The sequence below is a fragment of the Saccopteryx bilineata genome, chromosome 8 (genome assembly GCF_036850765.1).
Source record: "Saccopteryx bilineata isolate mSacBil1 chromosome 8, mSacBil1_pri_phased_curated, whole genome shotgun sequence".
NCBI lineage: Eukaryota > Metazoa > Chordata > Mammalia > Chiroptera > Emballonuridae > Saccopteryx > Saccopteryx bilineata.
In genome coordinates this window covers 37,360,435-37,379,815 of record NC_089497.1, presented here as the reverse complement: position 1 = coordinate 37,379,815, position 19,381 = coordinate 37,360,435, and the positions used below count along the sequence as shown (strand labels likewise).

At 42.0% G+C, this 19,381-nt stretch overlaps 1 protein-coding gene across 1 annotated transcript in view; it reads left to right on the top strand.

The window, feature by feature from the left end:
• Positions 1–19,381, top strand: part of MYH15 (myosin heavy chain 15) — a 173,044-nt gene that overhangs the window by 75,911 nt on the left and 77,752 nt on the right. Inside the window, exons 19-24 of the mRNA XM_066241634.1 lie at positions 1,933–2,050; positions 2,939–3,062; positions 5,039–5,175; positions 9,283–9,538; positions 16,755–16,997; positions 18,444–18,620. Of these exons, the coding sequence (XP_066097731.1) occupies positions 1,933–2,050; positions 2,939–3,062; positions 5,039–5,175; positions 9,283–9,538; positions 16,755–16,997; positions 18,444–18,620 (1,055 nt within the window). The remainder of the gene's footprint in view (positions 1–1,932; positions 2,051–2,938; positions 3,063–5,038; positions 5,176–9,282; positions 9,539–16,754; positions 16,998–18,443; positions 18,621–19,381) is intronic.

The window sequence follows — 19,381 nt, the reverse complement described above, 5'->3', positions numbered from 1 at the left end:
AAACACAGTTTTCACTATATTAACTACATGGATTGCTTTTCTTATATCATGGGTTTAGAGATTCCCAGCCTTCTCTGTAGACTTGCAGGCTTCTGTAGAGGTTGGCCAGAGGATGTCAGACTCAAAGTTGTGTATTTGTTTTTTTGTTTGTTTGTTTGTTTGTTTGTATTTTTCTGAAGCTGGAAACGGGGAGACAGTCAGACTCCCAAATGCGCCCAACCGGGATCCACTCGGCACGCCCACCAGGGGGCGATGCTCTGCCCATCTGGGGCGTCGCTCTGCTGCGACCAGAGCCACTCTAGTGCCTGAGGCAGAGGCCATGGAGCCATCCCCAGCGCCCGGGCCATCTTTGCTCCAATGGAGCCTTGGCTGCGGGAGGGGAAGAGAGAGACAGAGAGGAAGGAGAGGGGGAGGGGTGGAGAAGCAGATGGGCGCTTCTCCTGTGTGCCCTGGCTGGGAATCTAACCTGAGACTCCTGCACACTAGGCCGACGCTCTACCACTGAGCCAACCGGCCAGGGCCTCAAAGTTGTGTATTTGACAAGCACTTATATCTTCAGAGCACTAACCACCCATGGAATATGTAGCCAGATGTTGCTGATTCTGATTTCTAAGGTTCTGTAGTATTGATATTTTGCATTTTTATTAACCTCGTGTAATTATGACCCCAATCTTGACAGTCTATGACCTATTTTTGGCAAGTGTAATGCTAAACAATGATGCTGCAGTTTGAGTTTATAATGCAAACACTTCATGTGCATTCACACTGTATGGTTCTGTCTTATTGTTTCTTATCAGCTGGGTTTCTGAGTGCATCTAGGAACACTGCTTCCATCTAGCAAGGAATCTAATTAGCTGCCTCTATTTTGGAGTCATTCTGTTACTTATTAGTGTTGTCTCCCATCTAGCCAGCTCTAGCTCTGATTTCAGTAGGGCTTTTTTTATAATTTAAGTCATAAGACAAAGTTATAAGAAAAGCTTCATGATCTAATCAAAACATCTCTTCATATGTACTTAAAGGAAATAAGTGTGCCTGACTTTAAGATACAGCAGGACTTACTTTTGCTGCTTCTTACAGTTCATCTGTTTCTGTCTATGAGTCGGATGAGAGTACAGGAATATGGGTATATGGCTTTTATTTATTTGTTGCTGTGACCCCGCGCATAGACAGTCATCTCCTTCTCCTTCTTCTGATAATACTATAGTAGGGCTTTGTGTTCGGAGGAGTGCTGCTTGGCTTCTTCCAAAAGACTTGCTGAGAGTCAGATGCAGTGGCTCCTTGGACGGTGTTTCAAAAGCTTCTATCGGAGATTGCAGCCCTGGTGGTGCTTCTTCTGAAGAAAGGGAAGGGGGGTAGGATTGTGTTTATGCTATAGAGATAGAAGAATGCTTATACTATAGAAAAGAACTTAGATGCTGATTATAGTCTGGAATGTGGCCAAGTCCTTCCTAAGGCAAAACCAGTAAACCAAATTTTGTTGTTGTGTCTTTTTCCTCTTTCTTTTTATCCCCCTCCTTGTAATCCCTTTGTCCTACTTGGCGATATTAGGTCCCTATGGAATTCTTATTTCTCTCTCTCTCGCTGTTTTTTGGCTGGTGAATAGATGTGATACCAGCTATTTATATTCTAGCAACACTGCATTCTTTTTCATCTTTGAGGAATATTTGCTTATAAAATCTTGACTAACAGCAAACTGAAGGGCTCGTTCCATGTTAAAGGGATTTCAGGTAAATCCTACTTAGAGGCTCCCACATAATAGGATGGGTACTCTGAGCACTATTAGGCTGGGAGTGGGCGGGCTATTTATCACCTCTCTTACAGAGAACGCCAGATTCAAACTCTTTGAACCCAACATACGGCGATTAGGACAAAATTGAGGGCAACAATTTTTTTTTTTTAGACACAGACTCAACTTGACTCCCTTTTCTTCAGGTGTAATGGACCCTTACTTGGTTCTACAGCAGCTGCGCTGTAATGGTGTCTTGGAAGGGATTAGAATATGCCGTGAAGGTTTTCCAAACCAACTGCCGTATGCTGATTTTAAACAAAGGTAAACATACATCCCAGGAGTCAAGAAGCCACAGGCAGTCTATTCCGTTTACCTCTCCGAGTGTTTCGGCACGCGTTTTATGTTCGGTTGATGTCCTCCAGGCTGCAGATCAATGCGTTGTGGTGGTGGTGAGATAGATGATGACGGAGCTCCATTATTATTTCCCCTTAAATCCAACAGCCGTGTAGCTGTAATATCCTTAAATCTCTATTAACGTATAATAGGCCCACATATAGAAGAAATATATACAGAAGAAAGATATGGAGGCTGAATTGAATCTCTGAAATGTTGTATATACTTAATCATAGCTGCCATCCAAGCAGGCTCTGGCTTCACTCGCAAACACGCGGAAGGAAGGGAGCCAGCAGGGTGTGAGGCAGGAAGCAGGAGACGCATCCTCTGCTTCCTAGTTCCTGAATTCTGAAAGTGTGAATTATAGATCACGAAGCAAATGTGAGCGAAGTATGGTAGTGTGGACAGAGTACCTGTCCCAGAATTAAAAAGTATGTTTCTAGTTCACCAATTTACCGTTAAGGTGAAGGAATCTTGGGATATAGTGTCTCTGTTTATCATTTTTCTTATCTGTACAATACAGACACATACGCCTGCTTCTCTCCTTCCCCTCCCCATCCCTCCTTCCCTCCCTAATTAAGCAGAGAGTCAAATGAAAGCTGTCTCTAAAGTACTATGAAAAGTACAAACTATTATACGAAAGTAAGTTATTTTTGTTTGTAGCTCATTCCTATTGCCAGGAGTATTATGAAAACGGAAATATTGGTAGAAGCTAGAAGTCTGTATTCCTTTCCAAGTTCCTCATCCAGATTATTCTTTATTAGAATCATATGACCTCCTGACTCCAGAACTTATTTTCTACCTATTTTAAATTAGGTACTTCATTCTGAACCCAAAGGCCTTTCCAAAGAGCAAGTCTATAAGCAGCAGAAAAGCAGCTGAAGAACTACTTGGCTCCTTGGAAATAGACCGTACCCTGTACCGCTTGGGAAGCACCAAGGTAACCAGAACACGGCAAGAAACGCATTGGGAGAAGAGTGGGTGGAAAGAATGTATATCTTAAAATACCCATGAAAGTTCAATTATAAGACATTCTATAGCTCTTGTGACCACAAATAATAGGATACAGCACAGTTGAAAGTGGAAACTTCTGTGCTATTTGGGAAAGTAAATTCAATGCCTCTGAAACCTCAGTCTTGACTACATTCACATTTTTATAATTATTCATCTAAGCAAGTTGTTGCAAAGATATAAAATACCAACTCAACCTTAGTCTGCTAAAAAAATATATACACATATCAGAGCTAGAAAAAAGTGAATCAAATTGCTGTGGTTAACTGCCTGTTAGTATGTGAACTGATTAATCCAGAAGTACTGTTCTAAGGAATTAATTGTAGAAGACTATCTGAGTAATTAAAAATTTTAAGGCCAACCTCACTATCCAAAAAATTAATACAAAGTTAACTTTGTTAAATGTGACTCACTAAATTCTGCTTGAACTTAGATGATCCACGTATTTTGGGAAACTTCTAACTAATAGATTTGGTTTTACCTGATAGAAAACATCATGTCTTTTTCTAATGATATCCATATAAAGACCTAAACAAGGATAATTGGAGGACCTAGGTTGAAGATCTCCTAGGAAAAAAACTCTGTAGGACATAATTGTAAAATGTTACTTGAGTCCCACATTTTGAGTACCTGAGAGGCTGGTTCCACTGTTTGTTGTTCCTGATGATTTTCACCTCTGGTGCCTTGCTTCCTTGTGTGTTTAGTTATTTTTGCTGTATACTGCTCATCTATCATGAGGTGAGTGAGCATCCTAATGCACAAAATTTAAGGAGGAGCTAACTCTTAGGGTTATACATATGCTGACTCGTACACTTCTAAAAGTGATAGACAGGCTCCTTAAAATTTGGGCCTTAGGTATTTCACTCACCTAATCTTGGCCATTATTAATGATTCTCAAAAAAAATTTTATGTGAAAGCTTTAATTCCCAGGACAAAAGTGCCTTTCTATAGAGCAAGGATGAGTAAACTATGGACTAAGGGCCATCTTTCTGGCCTTTATTTTTTTAATATAGCCCACTTGCTACTTACATTTTTAGAGGGTTGTTTAAAAAAAGGAAAAAGGAAGAATATTCTAGAGAGACTATAAGTGACCACAAAGCCTAAAAATATTTACTATCTGGCCATTTACAGAAAATGTTTGCAGAATCCTGCCTCTCACTATAAAGAACTGCCTGCCTGGCATATCTTAAAACTTAAATCAAATTCCCTGGGTAACCTACACATTATTAATAGATAAGGAGGAGGATATTCTAACTTCTTAAGGAACTTAAATAAAATATTTTTTTCAAACTTTATATTTATAAAACCAAACTTTTTTTTTTAAGTGAGAAGAGGGGAGACAGAAAGACAAACTCCCACATGCCCCACAACTGGGATACACTTGGCGAGCCCCCTACTGGGTGATGATCTGCCCATCTAGAGCTGTTGCTTGGCAGCCAAGCTATTTTTAGCGACCAAAGCAAGAGGCTTCAGGAAGCTATCCTTAGTGCCCCAGCCAACTAGCTGTAACCAATAGAGCCACAGCTGCAGGAGAGAGAGACAGACAGACAGACAAAGAGAGAGAGAAAGAGAGAGACAAAGCGAGAGAGAAAAAGGGGGAGAGAAAAAGGGGGAGGGAGAGGGGTGGAGAAACAGATGGTCACTTCTCCTGTGTGCCTGTACCAGGAATTGGACCTGAGACATCCACATGTTGGTCAAATGCTCTTCCACTGAGCAAACTGGCCAGGGCAAAAACCAAACTTTCTAAAACATACACTTCAGACATTAAATAAAACATAACAAGAAATAGAACTGAGAGATGAATATATCAGTTGCGCATAAGGTAACAGTTGTTTGTAGGGTAATTCAACAGACATTTACTGAATACTCGTTATGAGTGGAACTAACATCTGACATTTCTTTCAGGTGTTTTTAAAAGCTGGTTTTCTGGGCCAACTGGAAGCAATGAAAGATGCAAGACTATCTAAAGTCTTCACATTCTTCCAAGCCAGATTACGGGGCAAACTGATGTGCCTCAGGTTCCAGAAGATTCTGGAAGAGAGGTGTGATATCCCTTTCCTACTCACTGCTAGAGTAATGGTGTGCCTCAATTGATGTTCTCTTATCTCATTGTATTGTAATAGGTCAAGGTAAAGAGCTGCGTCCTCTGCTTAGGCTTGGACTTAAAAGTTTTAAAACTGTGGAACACCAAAAAAAAAAAAAAAAAAAAAAAAAAAGACAAAGGTGGTTTATTGACTAATTCCAACAAGTATAAGCATAATTCAGATATTTCTTATCTTGCTTATAGCCTTCCCTTAGGGAGGATTCCTTATACTCGGGAGAGTCTGGATCTTGAGAGCGGTGTAACTCACAATTCATAACAGAAACAGACCTGGAGGGGATGTTATGTACCCCTCAGCCATGTCTGTGGGGAAGTTTTCTGTCAACTGGGGAGGTGTTCTGACTACTTTACAACCTCCCATGGGTCAGAAACTGTGCTTCTTGGTGACATGTAATCATAGCTCTCTTACTTTATTTCAGGCAGGTTCATTAGGGACAATTATCATCACATTTGGACAGGAGTATAGGTTTTATCTATTCTTTAATGGACTCATGGAAAGCAATCTAGCAAAATCTGTAAATGATGGGACTGTTAGCAAAGGGATTCTACGATTGTTGTGTTTACGTATTCTGTAGCCTAAATTTATCTTCTGGAGAGAGGTCCATAGGTCTTGGTATAACTTACTTCGTTAATAATCTGTTAATTCCTATTGTTACCCCAAAGAAGAAAAAGATCATTACGTGGTGATGTCAGTGATATTAGGGCTACATTTTCTAAAGCTCTTCTTAGTCTCAATATGGTATGTAAGTTTATGGAAAATTTGGGATAGGGGATGTGGCTTCTAGGATCAGTTGTATGAACTTGAGTAAGACTCTTAATTTCTTCATAGTTCACTTTCGTTGTCTCTAAAATGAGGTCTTTACTATCCATTCTTTCTAAATCATAAGATGGCTTTAAAAATTATTATGAAATATTTTAAACACATAGAAAATATTGTAATGTGTACTCATGGAGCTATCACCAAAGCACATCAATTGTTATATATTTTTCTGTAATTGCTCACTTTAAAAAAATTAATTATGTAGTTAGCTAGTTAGCAAAGGAAAAGTCCCTTGCATATTTTGCTCTTGATCTAGGCTTTGTAAAGATGTGAAGATACATAGATATGTAGCTAACTTTAAAAGGTGACATGATTTTTCATATTTTTAGTTTTCACATAAATAATACTCTGTATGTATTATCTTGAAATGTGTTATTTACATTCAGTACTAGGGTTAAATTTTACTAATGTTGATAACCATAGTGCTAGATTATTGATTTTAACTACTATATTATATTCTGTTACCTAAATAGGACACACTTTATTCATTTTCCATGTCAAGTAAATTGAAGTCACAATTTTTTGCTATTACAAACAGTTCTGCAGTGACACTTTTATTAATGTTTCCCCCGAACATATGCAGTAGGTTCTTGAGGATTCTGTTACTCAAAATGCTGGTGATCCCTTCTGATAGTCTGTAGATAGCAGCTGGCTGAGGCCCTCACTTTGAGTGGCATTTCTTCAGGGTATAAATTATTAGGTTTTAGGCTTTACACAATTCAACTTCATGAGATATTACCAAAATGCTTTTCAATTTACTCTTCATCAGAAGTGTAGGAAAGTCCCATTGCTCTGTATTCTAACCAACTTGTAGTATTTCAGACTTCAAAAACTTTACCATACTTTGTCATATTTCCGACTCTGGGAAAAGCTTTCATTTTCCAAAGATGATGTTTTATGTAGTGTGTGTGTATGTATGTATTGTGTGTGTATGTTTGTAGATGTGGTATATTGTGTGGAGGACATTTCTTCCATCTTATTTTGTGAAGCATTTTTACAAAGAAAATGGTTAAGTTCTTTTCCTGCATCTATTAAAATAATTTTTCCTATTAACCTATAAAGGTATTGAATTATATTAATAGATTAAAAAATGCTTTTATGAAAGATTAATAATATTATCATGAGGATTTTTGCATCAATATTCATAAATAAGTTTCTCCTATAATTTTTTTCTCTTGAAGTGTTATCTGACTTCAGGATCAAGGTCACCTTGACCTAATAGAAGAGTTGAAAAATGTTTTTAATCTTTTCAAAACAAGAACAATTTATCGTGATGATTTATTCCTTGAATGTTTGGTAAAATTTGCTTATAAAACCATCTAGATCTGGTGTTTCTTTTGTAATATATTTTACAATTTTGATTCAATTTATTTAATAGTTACAGGCCTATTGCTTCTCAACCTTTTGGCTAAGATCAAGTGTAATAGTTATAGGCCAATTAAGATTCCTTTCTTTTTGAAGCAGTGTAGTTGAAAAGAGAAAATTTACATTAAAAGTTTTTTTTTTTCCAATTTGCTAAATTGATTTTTGATCTCTACCATATCTATGATTGTTTCTGAAGCATATTCCTAGATTATAATATTTCTAGAGTATCACCATTCCCAGCATTGTTTTGTTTTGTGTGCTTTTTCTTTTTTTTTTGATTATTCATATCAGATGTTTATTTAGCCTATTTAATAAGCCAGCTTTTCTCACTTTCTGTATTGTTTTTTGTTTGTTTTCTAGTTCATTAGTTTCTGATCTCATCTTAATTTATTCGTTCCATTTTCTTCGGGTTTATTCTTTTCTTAAATCATTTTTTTTCTCAGTGGTCTATAAAGCTGCTTAATTCTTTCGTTGTGTTTGATTTCAATGACTATAGTTTTCAGCTTTAGGCATTTTATTGGGTCCTTTTTCAAATTCATCTATGCTTTATTGTTTTTCTTGTTTTTTTAATTCTTTCCTTTAAGTCTAATAATTTTAACAATTATTTCATAGTACCCACAGGATTGTTCAATTATCTGAAATTCTTGAGAGTTTAAGCAAACTTTTTATTGTAAGTGTTCACCTTCACTGATGGTTGAATTTTTTTTTTTTTTTTTTTGATTTTCCTGAAGCTGGAAACGAGGAGGCAGTCAGACAGACTCCCGCATGCACCCGACCGGGATCCACCCGGCATGCCCACCAGGGGGCGATGCTCTGCCCATCCGGGGCGTCGCTCTGTCGTGACCAGAGCCACTCTAGCGCCTGGGGCAGAGGCCAAGGAGCCATCCCCAGCGCCCGAGCCATCTTTTGCTCCAATGGAGCCTTGGCTGTGGGAGGGAAAGAGAGAGACAGAGAGGAAGGAGAGGGGGAGGGGTGGAGAAGCAGATGGGCGCCTCTCCCATGTGCCCTGGTCGGGAATCGAACCGGGGACTTCCGCACGCCAGGCCGACGCTCTACCACTGAGCCACCGGCCAGGGCCAGATGGTTGAATTTTTAAAATATGTGTCTTATAATTTTGAATTGTAAGCTCATCTTGATGCTTGATATTAGGGTGTTTTCTTCAATATAATTTTGTGTTTTCCTCATTCAAGGACCCAAAGATATTTATTACCAATTTAAAAAATGATCATGCTAACTTTTTGCATATTTCTACACCAATCAGGTAGTATAATTTAAATCTCAAACGTCTCAGTGGTGCTGGGCCATGATTAAAAAAAAAAATAACAATTCTTAGAGTAGGATTTTTTTCTTCACCCTGAGTTCAGACCAAATTAGATGTAGTTCTCTTTGACATTTCTCTGTCCCAGTGGTGAACATTTTAGTCTTTCTTTTCATTGAGGGTGATATTCTTTGAACGTCTCCGCCTGCTTCTTTATCCATATGGATATAAAATTACAAACTCCTGCAATACTAAGACTGGCTTCCTTCATCCACGAAGATAGCCAAGCTGGCGGTGCATTCACTCACTGCTCAGGTGTTTAGCTCCCTCTTTATTTCTCCTATTTTTTAGGCTCAGCTCTCATTTAAAAGCTGTTCGTGGTGGGAGCATTTGCAGGATATCTAATCCACAAACATTGCTGGCCTCAGAAATCCCTCAAAAGACTTTGCCAGAATCAAATGAGACCACAGATATAGAAGTTCTTTGAAGACAAATGAGAATTTATAATGACTTCTAAAAAGATGTGCTTATTAAGAATTTCAACTTGGAAAGTAACTCTCTTATAGCCTGGGTTAATTTGTTTCTCTTTTCTCTCCTTGACTTAGGGATGCACTTCTTTTGATCCAGTGGAACATCAGGACTTTCATGACTGTGAAGAACTGGCCCTGGATGAGGCTCTTCTTCAAGATCAAGCCTATTGTTAAATCTGCCGGGATGGGAAAGGAGGTAGCTGGACTCAAGGCAGAGTGTGTACAACTGCAAGAAGCCTCGGAGGCACCAGAATCTCAGAGGGATGGACTGAACGCAAAGCGAGTCTCTCTTCTCCGGGAAACAGACGACCTGCTTCTTCAGCTGCAGGCTGTGAGTGGCCCCACCATTTGTTCTTCAAATCAAGGCTTTAATCAGAATCCCTGTTTTGCAGGCAGCGTTGACTCGAAAACCAAATACAGGCACATCGTTTTCAAATACTGTAGAATTTCATCAAACACAGACAATGGGAACAAAGAGACACCCTGTTTCAAAAGAGAAGTGATTTTATTGGCAGGAAGTCTTTGAAAAATAGACAAACTATTTGAGATGAGGTTTGACTATATAAAAGCACTGCGATCTATCATGGGAGCCAGAAGCTCTGGCTTTTAATTAAAATTCTGTATCTAGCTCAAGACTTATTCACAAATCAAAGCGCAGGATTTTAGTAGCGCTTCGGGATCACTGTAATATGCACCTCGTTGGTTTTCCTGATTTCCGTCCCTACTTCCCCTTCCCCTCGTCCAAACCAACATTACCAATCAGCTTAGTTCTTTTAATTGTTTTTGTTTTTGTTTTGTATTTTTCTGAAGCTGGAAACGGGGAGAGACAGTCAGACAGACTCCCGCATGCGCCCGACCGGGATCCACCCGGCATGCCCACCAGGGGCGAAGCTCTGCTCACCAGGGGGCGATGCTCTGCTGTGACCAGAGCCTCTTTAGCACCTGGGGCAGAGGCCAAGGAGCCATCCCCAGCGCCCCGGCCATCTTTGCTCCAATGGAGCCTTGGCTGCAGGAGGGGAAGAGAGAGACAGAGAGGAAGGAGGGGGGGGGGGGTGGAGAAGCAGATGGGCACTTCTCCTATGTGTCCTGGCCAGGAATCAAACCCAGGTCCCCCGCACGCCAGGTTGACGCTCTACCGTTGAGCCAACCGGCCAGGGCCCAGCTTAGTTCTTTTAAAAAAGCAGTCCTGAACTTTGTATTTGCATCAAAGTCATTTATGAAACCTTAAAATAAAAAGAAAGTTGCCTAGACCCGATTCTCAGATATTTGGACTAAGCACACCCTGTGTGGGTTTAAATAATCTGCATGGATGATTCTGAAGTCCAGTCAGGATTGAGAACCATTGTCTTAAATGAACATGATATTGCTTCTCTGACAAGCTTCAGATTCTGCAACATGTGCGTTATAGACTCCAAGCCCTGGCATTCGAGCTTCCATCTCCAACCTGATGCCTGTATGTCACTATTTACTCTCTTTCATGTTCCTCTTCTCTAGCCCCTGGGACTACTGGTATCCCTAAACATCCCAAAGGCAGAGATAGGATTGAATTCACCTTTTTAAATTCTTCACCTGATGTAGAACAATGCTAAGTTAAAAAAAAAATACTGAGCTCAAATATAATTATATAAATAAAACATTGTTTTCCTGCTTTTTAGTCATTTTAGACTGAACCAAGTTATTCTTCTATTTTGGGGCTGTGCTATCCATCAGTGTTTCAGTAGGCCATAGTTTATGTAATAATTTATACCCATACCACATTTCTGACAAATATTTAATAAAACAGTGATTCTAGAACTTCAGACTATTTAGAATATATCAGCCTTACCTAGGATGCTTGTTAGAAATACAAATTCCTGCCCCTCCCAAACCTACTTTAAGATCCATACTTTGAAAATCACTATTTATAATATCATATGTTGTCTGTTTTAGAGGAGAGGCAGCTTTTGATAAGACCTGGCCTCCAAGTTTTCATCATTCTTCCTGTTGACAGAGAGAGTAGCCAGTGCTACTTGGGCTGACATGGGAAATAGAGATAGACCCAACTAGTGTAGGGGCGGTGGGTCGAAGCCTGGGATACATGGTAAAAGATCAGTGTACTGAGCATGGGAAACACACAGAAGCCAGCTCCAGAGCAAATCCAGGAAGTGTGAGATGACTTCAAATGGTAACTGTGATTAAAAATGTTAACAGAGCTGGCCCTGGCCAGTTGGCTCAGTGGTAGAGTATCAACCAGGTGTGTGGAAGTCCCGGGTTCAATTCCCAGCTAGAACACACAGGAGAAGTACCCATCTGCTTCTCCACCCTTCCCCCTTTCTTTTCTCTCTATCTCTCTCTTTCCTTCCCACAGCCAAAGATTCATTGGAACAAAGTTGGCCTGGGATCCATGGCCTCCACCTCAGGTGCTAGAATGGCTCTGGTTGCAATGGAGCAACGCCCCAGATGGGCAGAGCATCACCCGCTGGTGGGCATGTCAGGTGGATCCTGGTCAGGTGCATGCGGGAGTCTGTCTCTCTGCCTCCCCGCTTCTCACTTCTGAAAAATACAAAACAAAACAAAACAAAACAAAAATGTTGACAGAGTTAGAAAAGATTTTGTCATTTATTTTTAAGAGACACAGGACAATAGGGATGAAGGAAATAAGAAACCTTTTAAAATCAGTCATGTACTCAAAATACCAGATGAACTCAGAAGCCATTCCAATTAACATTATGAGTATGTGAGAAAATAACTGCCACTGGTAATAGGATATTTCTTTATTTATTTTGAAAAGATTTTATTTATTAATTTTAAAGATGGGAGAGGAGCAGACAACATCAACTCGTAGGTGCTTCTTGTATATACCTTGACTGGGCAAGCCTGGGGTTTGAAAACACATCTCAGCATTCCAGGTTAATGCTTTATCCACTGTGACACCACGGGTCAGGCTTGGAACAGGGTATTTCTATCGCTCAACTGTCCTGCTGTCACATTTAGTGAAGGGGTTGATGATGGTGAATTATACTGGCTCCTTACTGGGTGCTAGGGGCAGGTCCTGCACACAGCTGAATGGGACAGAGCAAACAACGTTCTGCTGGTTACCCGGGAGTAAATGAAGACCAGTTGTCCCTATTGCGTCTCAAACATTGGAAGATTCTCTGACTTGTGTGGACCCTTCCTGTTTTGACATTATTGTTTGTTTTTAATTTAGTTAGCCCTTCTCTTTGGTCCTTAGTAATGTTGGAGATCTACTACTTCGTATTATCTCCCATCTGTGCTTCTTCAAGCCTTATTTGTTGGGCCATTCTTTGCTAAAAACCAATAGCCTGGATTTTTTTTCTTTTTTCTGCTCTTGATCTAACACTAATTTAAGCCAGACAAATAGATACATAGTTAATAAATTGCCCAAACTAGCATAATGCAGAGGATGAGTATAAGAGAAACAGCTGTGGTTAGGCTTGCTGGCTTGTTTTCTGTCTGCAAGCACTTTGCATAATTAGTGCATGAGCACATGGCAGAAAGCCACATGTACATATAACCTATATAAGGCTATACGTACTTTCCCTCTGGGAAGATTGCCTTCCTGCCACTGTGAGGGGCGGTTTGCTTGTCTGCTCAGCCTCTGCCATGAGAGGCAGTATTTCCCCTGCCTGCTTGCTCACTGTCCATTGAGAGAGTCCAGTAAATGGGAATGCCCAAATGCCTTTTGGATCCCCAGTTCTTCTGAGGTCTGCCTGAATCTAATGTGAACCTGCTTGACCATGGCCACTGGCATTACTCCTGGCACTGTGAGCAAGATTTGGTTCTGACTGGTATGGAACTTCCAGCGCCCTTGAAGAGTGGGATAGAAGAGTGGCCATTCTTGAGCATATAGTTCCCTGTGGATACCCTGCTGGGAGCCATGGGCTGGGTGTTTTCTACAGCCCTGAAAGCAGAAACTGAAAGCTCTGTGTGAGAGGCTACCTGAGTTCAAGAGCTCTGTCTAGTGAGAGCTGGAGACTGAGGGCTGACAGCAGCAGGTGCTGGAAGAAGAGCTGCATTTTTTGGCCTGACCTGTGGTGGCACAGTGGATAAAGCATCGACCTGGAAATGCTGAGGTCGCCGGTTCGAAACCCTGGGCTTGCCTGGTCAAGGCACATATGGGAGTTGATGCTTCCAGCTCCTCCCCCTTCTCTCTCTCTGTCTCTCCTCTCTCTCTCTCTCTCTCCTCTCTAAAATGAATAAAAAAAATAAATAAAGAAATAAAGAAGAGCTGCATTTGTGCTGGAAGAGTGGCTCTGAGTCCGTGGTAGTAATTTCTGACTCCTCTGAGGAGGAGGAAGAGGAAGTTCAAGCTGAAACTGGCATCAGGAGACTCGGAGCCTGGCCCTTGGTTTTCCAGAAGGTGAAAACCCAGCAGCAGAAAGTGCCTCGGGGGCAGGCACCACCCCCTCCACAAGTAGGTGAGCATTCTGTGGTCTGGCCCTACACCCAGACAGAGTTGATGAGTTAGGGCCGAAATTTAGGCAGAAACATACCAGGTCTCTGGCAGCTTGGTTGCTGCAGTTGTGGGACATAGTAGTGGATGGTATTGTGCTTTCCAGAGCACAGATGGAGAAATTAGCTGCCATTACCACTCACTTCTCCTTAAGGCAGCATTTTCAGAACTTCCATGACAACCCAGGAAATCATACCCCATTAGAATGGGTGGTGGCTGCCATTGGTGTGGTCTGGCAGTATACTGGGGACTTGCCAGGGCAGTGAGTTGATGGCAATTATATACTGAGTTGCATGATGTCCTCCAGGAACTGGGTAGGAAGAATGCTGTTTTCAACCCATGGTCCCATGGGCCAGATTAAAGGTATTTATGTCAGGGATGAGGGACTTTATTCTCCAGAGTACCCCATCAACCTTTTTGGGGTCACTGGTGGGTATCTTGGGCCCCTTTGTGGGACAGTTCATCAACACTGTTACATGGAAGATGGCAGATTTGGGGGAAGTAGAAGCCGTGTGGCACCATAAGGGTGTGCAGGCTACTGCCTGTGTTGCCTCCCTGACTAACAAGAGAAATGGGCTTATAAAGTTTACCTGAATGCAGATGTGGCTAGATTTGATTGTGGCTGGTTAGATAGGGAGAAATTAGATGGCAAATCTAATAAAATTCTTTTAGAGCTTTGATGGCAGCTTAGGCCAGAACAGAGGCTCCAGCCACTGAAAAACAGGGGGAATGAGCATCTGTGGCAGCTGCCAAGAAAATGGTTGTTGCTCATGTTGCACAGCTGCAAGATTATATGTTGGAGACAGGTGAGGGAGAGGAGGATCCACCAAGACCTATTGTCCCAGTTTGAATAGGGGGAATTCTGGCTGAGGGACCCATCTAATGGGGATGGGTGGGGACCAGATACCCCATGTGGAATTGGCAGTCCACTGGTCTCCTTCTAATGTGCAGAAGGTGTTGGCCTTACTAGATAATAGGTGCTTTTGCAGCAGCTAAGAGAACTGTCAAGGTGGCACAGGCTTTGAATGTGCTTGACCTTGACAGGCCCTGTGAGTTTGATGTCCATGTAACCTCTGAGGGGTTTGGATGGGGCTGTGACAATGAGCAGAGCACTTATGGAAAGGCACTGAGGTTTGTTATCAAAGAGCTATATGGCTAGTTGCCTGTAATGAACCTTTACATTTCATGATTTGCACAGACAGCTGGGCTGTCTACTGTGGACTGATCTCTGAGTGGTATAATGGACTCTTGGAGTAGGAACTGTGATAAGAGGAGGGGCACTGGCTCCCTTGCTGTATGGACATGCTGCTTGTAGATAGTATGAAAGACCCTGATTGGGGGGGGGGGGCGGGAGGTATCAGGCCCAGCACTTGTAGAGGCCCTATTGCACCAGGTAGCTGTTCCCATCTATATAGTTGCAGATATGCATGCACCAAGGACACTTTACTCAAGCTGGGCTTTGGGCACCAGGGTAATGTTCTGCTGCCTGCCCCAACAGCCCTCCTTAAAGGCCAACAGCTTCCATGGATGAGGTCCTGGACTATACAGGTCCCCACCTATGATGGGTGACCTTGTTGGGACCATGGAGTAGGGGGCTAGAGGTGGGCCTCCAGTTAACTCCCTGGGCAACTGGCACCTGTCCACCTAAGGCAGAAGTGTATTATCCCTTGAGTGCTCAGGGAGATATCATTGTGAAGGGTACTTTTGTAATTATTGTCATTTTTGGTATAGCTTGTGCGTTAGTAGTCTGCTGCTGTAGTCTCTATTGTCTCTGTGAAATACGGAGGTAACGTACCTTGCTTCTTGCACAGGGACCATTGCAAGGGACCTAAACGGGTGGAGTGTAGGGAAAACAGCTGTGGTTAGGCTTGCTTGCTTGTTTTCCAGCTGCAAACACTTTGCATGATTAGTGCGTAAGCACGTGGCAGGAAGCCACGTGTGTGTATAGTCTACGTAAGTCTATACATATACTTTCCCTCATGGTAGATAGCTTGCCCACCCCCACCGTGAGGGGCAGGTTTGCCTGTCTGGTTACCCACTGCCATGAGAGGTGGTGTTCTCCCTGCTTGTTTGATTGTCCGCCATTGTGAGAATCCAGTAAATGGGAACAGCCCAATGCCTTTTGGCTTCCTGCTTCTTCTGTGGTCTGCCCGAACCCAATGTGGACCTGCCTGGCCACAGCCACCATCGTTACAATGAGTAAGACCTAGAGGTGAAAGATGGAGATGTGTGTTAAGTTACGTTGCAATGAGACATGCAGTAATTAAGAACTTGCTCACAAAAGGGAAGTTTTATTTATCCTCTAACGGAGATAAATTAGAGAGTTTTGAATTTTAAAAGGTGCTATTGTAGCACAAAACAATCAGTTCCTTTATTGGTTACTTGACCCATAACCCAGGAGCAATGGGTCACTTGGTGAGAGTTGGAGAATACATTTGAAAGATAAATGGAAAGATATTTTATGCTTTACGTATATAACTTTCAGAATTTACTGCTGGCAGAATCACTGAGAAAAATCTTTCCATGGAAATAGGGAAATCTAGTTAGTGACTTATAAGTAACCTATGATTTCTGAATTCAGCCTGTGAATAAATCCATGGCTCAGCTCTCTTTATTAGACAATACCTATATATATTAAACAAATACACCAGGGTGCTTATAATAATATTATAAATATCCTATTGTCTGAGATAACACATCTGTAAAGACTGTATACCGATCAGGTATTAATCTCAAACTCTATGCCCGGCGGATGCTTCCAGAGCTGTGATTTAAGCAGTATACCCCCAGTATCCAGAGGCATGTTAGCTCCTACAGGCCACCAGGATTCTATTAAGTGCTTTAGAAGAAGTAATCTAATCCACTGAATGGCCTGAAAGATCTAAAGCACCTGCAAACACAAGCAACTCTTCTACTTCTCAACAATAGGATCAGGGAAACTGGAAATATCATTTCAACTGCTTAGGAAAGAAGGCAGGTGAGAGTTCCGGGCAGAGGGCAGGCAATTATCTCTTTGCTAGTGTTAAGCAGAGTTTTCGCCTAGCTGATAAATTGCTGCCAGCTGTTGGCAACAGTTTTCTCCTCCTCGGGGCAGAAGCAAGAGACCCTGGCACACGTTGAAGAGCAGTGCACGATGCTGATTAAATCCAAGATCCAGCTGGAGGCCAGAGTCAAGGAGCTGTCTGCGCGGGTGGAGGAAGAAGAGGAGATAAATTCTGAGCTGACTGCCAGGGGGCAGAAACTGGAAGATGAATGTTCTGAGCTGAAGAAAGAAATCGACGACCTGGAAACAATGCTGGCGAAGTCAGAGAAGGAGAGGCACGCTGCAGAGCAAAAGGTGCTTTTTCTATAATGTTGGGAAGGCCCAGATGCCTGAATGCCGCTCCCAACCGAGCTACCGTACCAGGCTTGCTCTGTTTTTTGTTTTTTAAAAAAATTTTTTTTTCTAGTATTTTTCTGAAGTTGGAAACGGGGAGGCAGTCAGACAGACTCCCGCATGCACCCGACTGGGATCCACCCGGCACGCCCACCAGAGGGCGATGCTCTGCCCCTCCGGGGCGTCGCTCTGTTGCAACCAGAGCCATTCTAGTGCCTGAGGCAGAGGCCATGGAGCCATCCTCAGCACCCAGGTCAACTTTGCTCCAATGGAGCCTTGGCTGCCAGAGGGGAAGAGAGAGACAGAGAGGAAGGAGAGGGGGAGGAGTGGAGAAGCAGATGGGCGCTTCTCCTGTGTGCCCTGGCCGGGAATCGAACCTGGGACTCCTGCATGCCAGGCCGACGCTCTACCACTGAGCCAACCAGCCAGGGCCTTGCTCTGTTGAACTAAGACTGCAGTTGGTAAACTTGACAACACTGAGAGTCAGAAATAGCATAAAATGAAGGATCTGAAGGACTGTGCTGTCCCAGTTCAAATGTCCAGTTTGATGTGTGCAACCCCATTAAATCTCCCAAATGAAATGTCTTCATTTGCTCTAATCTTACTGCATCTGAAATCTAATAGAAAGAGCAAAGTGGTTTCCTGGAGCCTCTAAGTTCCCTTTTTTGGAAGGAGAGCAAGCCTGAGGCTTACGGAAAGCTGGTCTGGGATGTATCTGAATCTCCAGCTCTGTCATTGATTTGGAGATGTCACTTTAATCCCAATTAAGGACTTTGCTGTTTTGTCCTTTTCGGTTGAAGGTTGTTTTAACTTGCATATCTGTGTATGGATTGAAGTTAGCTGAAGAGCCTATATCAGGCTTCCAATAACTTGTCTCCAAAATGACACTATTATTTTGGCAGATGATTAAATAGCAACTCTTGTATCATTGGTTCACTTTCATAAAAATCACATGGGCCTGAGACAGCCAGCTTCACTTTTTGCAAATTTTATCGGCTAGACCTCTTCTTTAACTGCCACTTTTGGGGGGATATTGAGGCACAATAAGATTAACATGTACCCCCTGAATACTCAAAATAAGGCTCTACCATTAGCGGTCGCTCATGTTGTATAACTATAGCATGACACTCTAAAAACGGGCCATTTTGATAACTGACGATATTTGATTAACCGGACTACCCCTTTCCCTGACCATGACGGGTAACATCATTTTGTGTGTGTGGCGGGGGGCGGGGGGGGGGGGAGTGAATTCAGAGTTTTTAAAAGTATATCATGAATTTGGCCAGATTTGGTTCTTTATGAGAGTGGATAGCTCGTGAGACTTCTTTTTGTACTAGAAAAAGAGAGGACATGGTCCTTAGTGTTACACCCAGCCTTCCAGTGGAAGCTGTTGTGTTCTTTCCACAGGTGAGGACCTTGACTGAGGAAGTGGTGTCTCTGAATGAGGATATCGGCAAACTTCACCGGACAGCCGAGGTGGTGCAGGAGGCCCATCAGCAGACCCTGGATGACCTGCGTGCGGAGGAGAAGAGACTCAGCAACCTGAGCAAAGACAAGCTGAAACTGGACCAGCAAGTAGATGCAGTAAGAAGTGATGTGTCTAGCTGGTTAGCTACCTGTCTACATATATACAAATCTCCAGTTTTTATTTAGTTAATTTATCTTGACAGTTTCAGGAAACTTCGTCACATGATTTTTTTCCCCTCATTGTTAGAAATAGTGGGGTGTTTTTTTCTTAATGTACATTGAACTACTATAATGTAGCAAAGCACTAGTATGTAATTTGTCAGTTTATGAATTCAAATTTCAAACAACCCTGGGCAGCCTGAGAAGAATATTAGGCTGAAGCATAAAGTGTCATTATCCTAAATGACTTTTTCCCACAGAACCTGGTATTTTGCCCCACAGATATGCCGGTACTCTATTTTAACACTAGTGTTGAAGGATTGGTTTAAAGGGCTATTATATCTCCAGTGTGACCTGAAGTTTATTTCTAGTTGAAAGAGATGTAAGTCAGAAGCTGAATTCTACATACACTCTTGGAAAGCACTTGTAAGATTCTAAAGATGGTGCTCTGTTCTGCCTTGAGCCGTTCTGTGATAGAAAGTTATTTCAGACCAGCCTCATTGGACAGCATCATTCTTCTTCCTTTCCTGTCCCCGCTGACATCGTGCGTGCATTCATTCTCTTATGAGTCCTTAAAGCTTAGCCTTTATAAAATTGTTGACAAAGGTTGATAGGTTTTTATTATTATTATTATCATCATCATCATTTGCTTTTTCCTCAAGCCTTTCTATCAATTTCCTCTATAACCTATTGCCTCACTTCTCTTCCTACTTCCACTG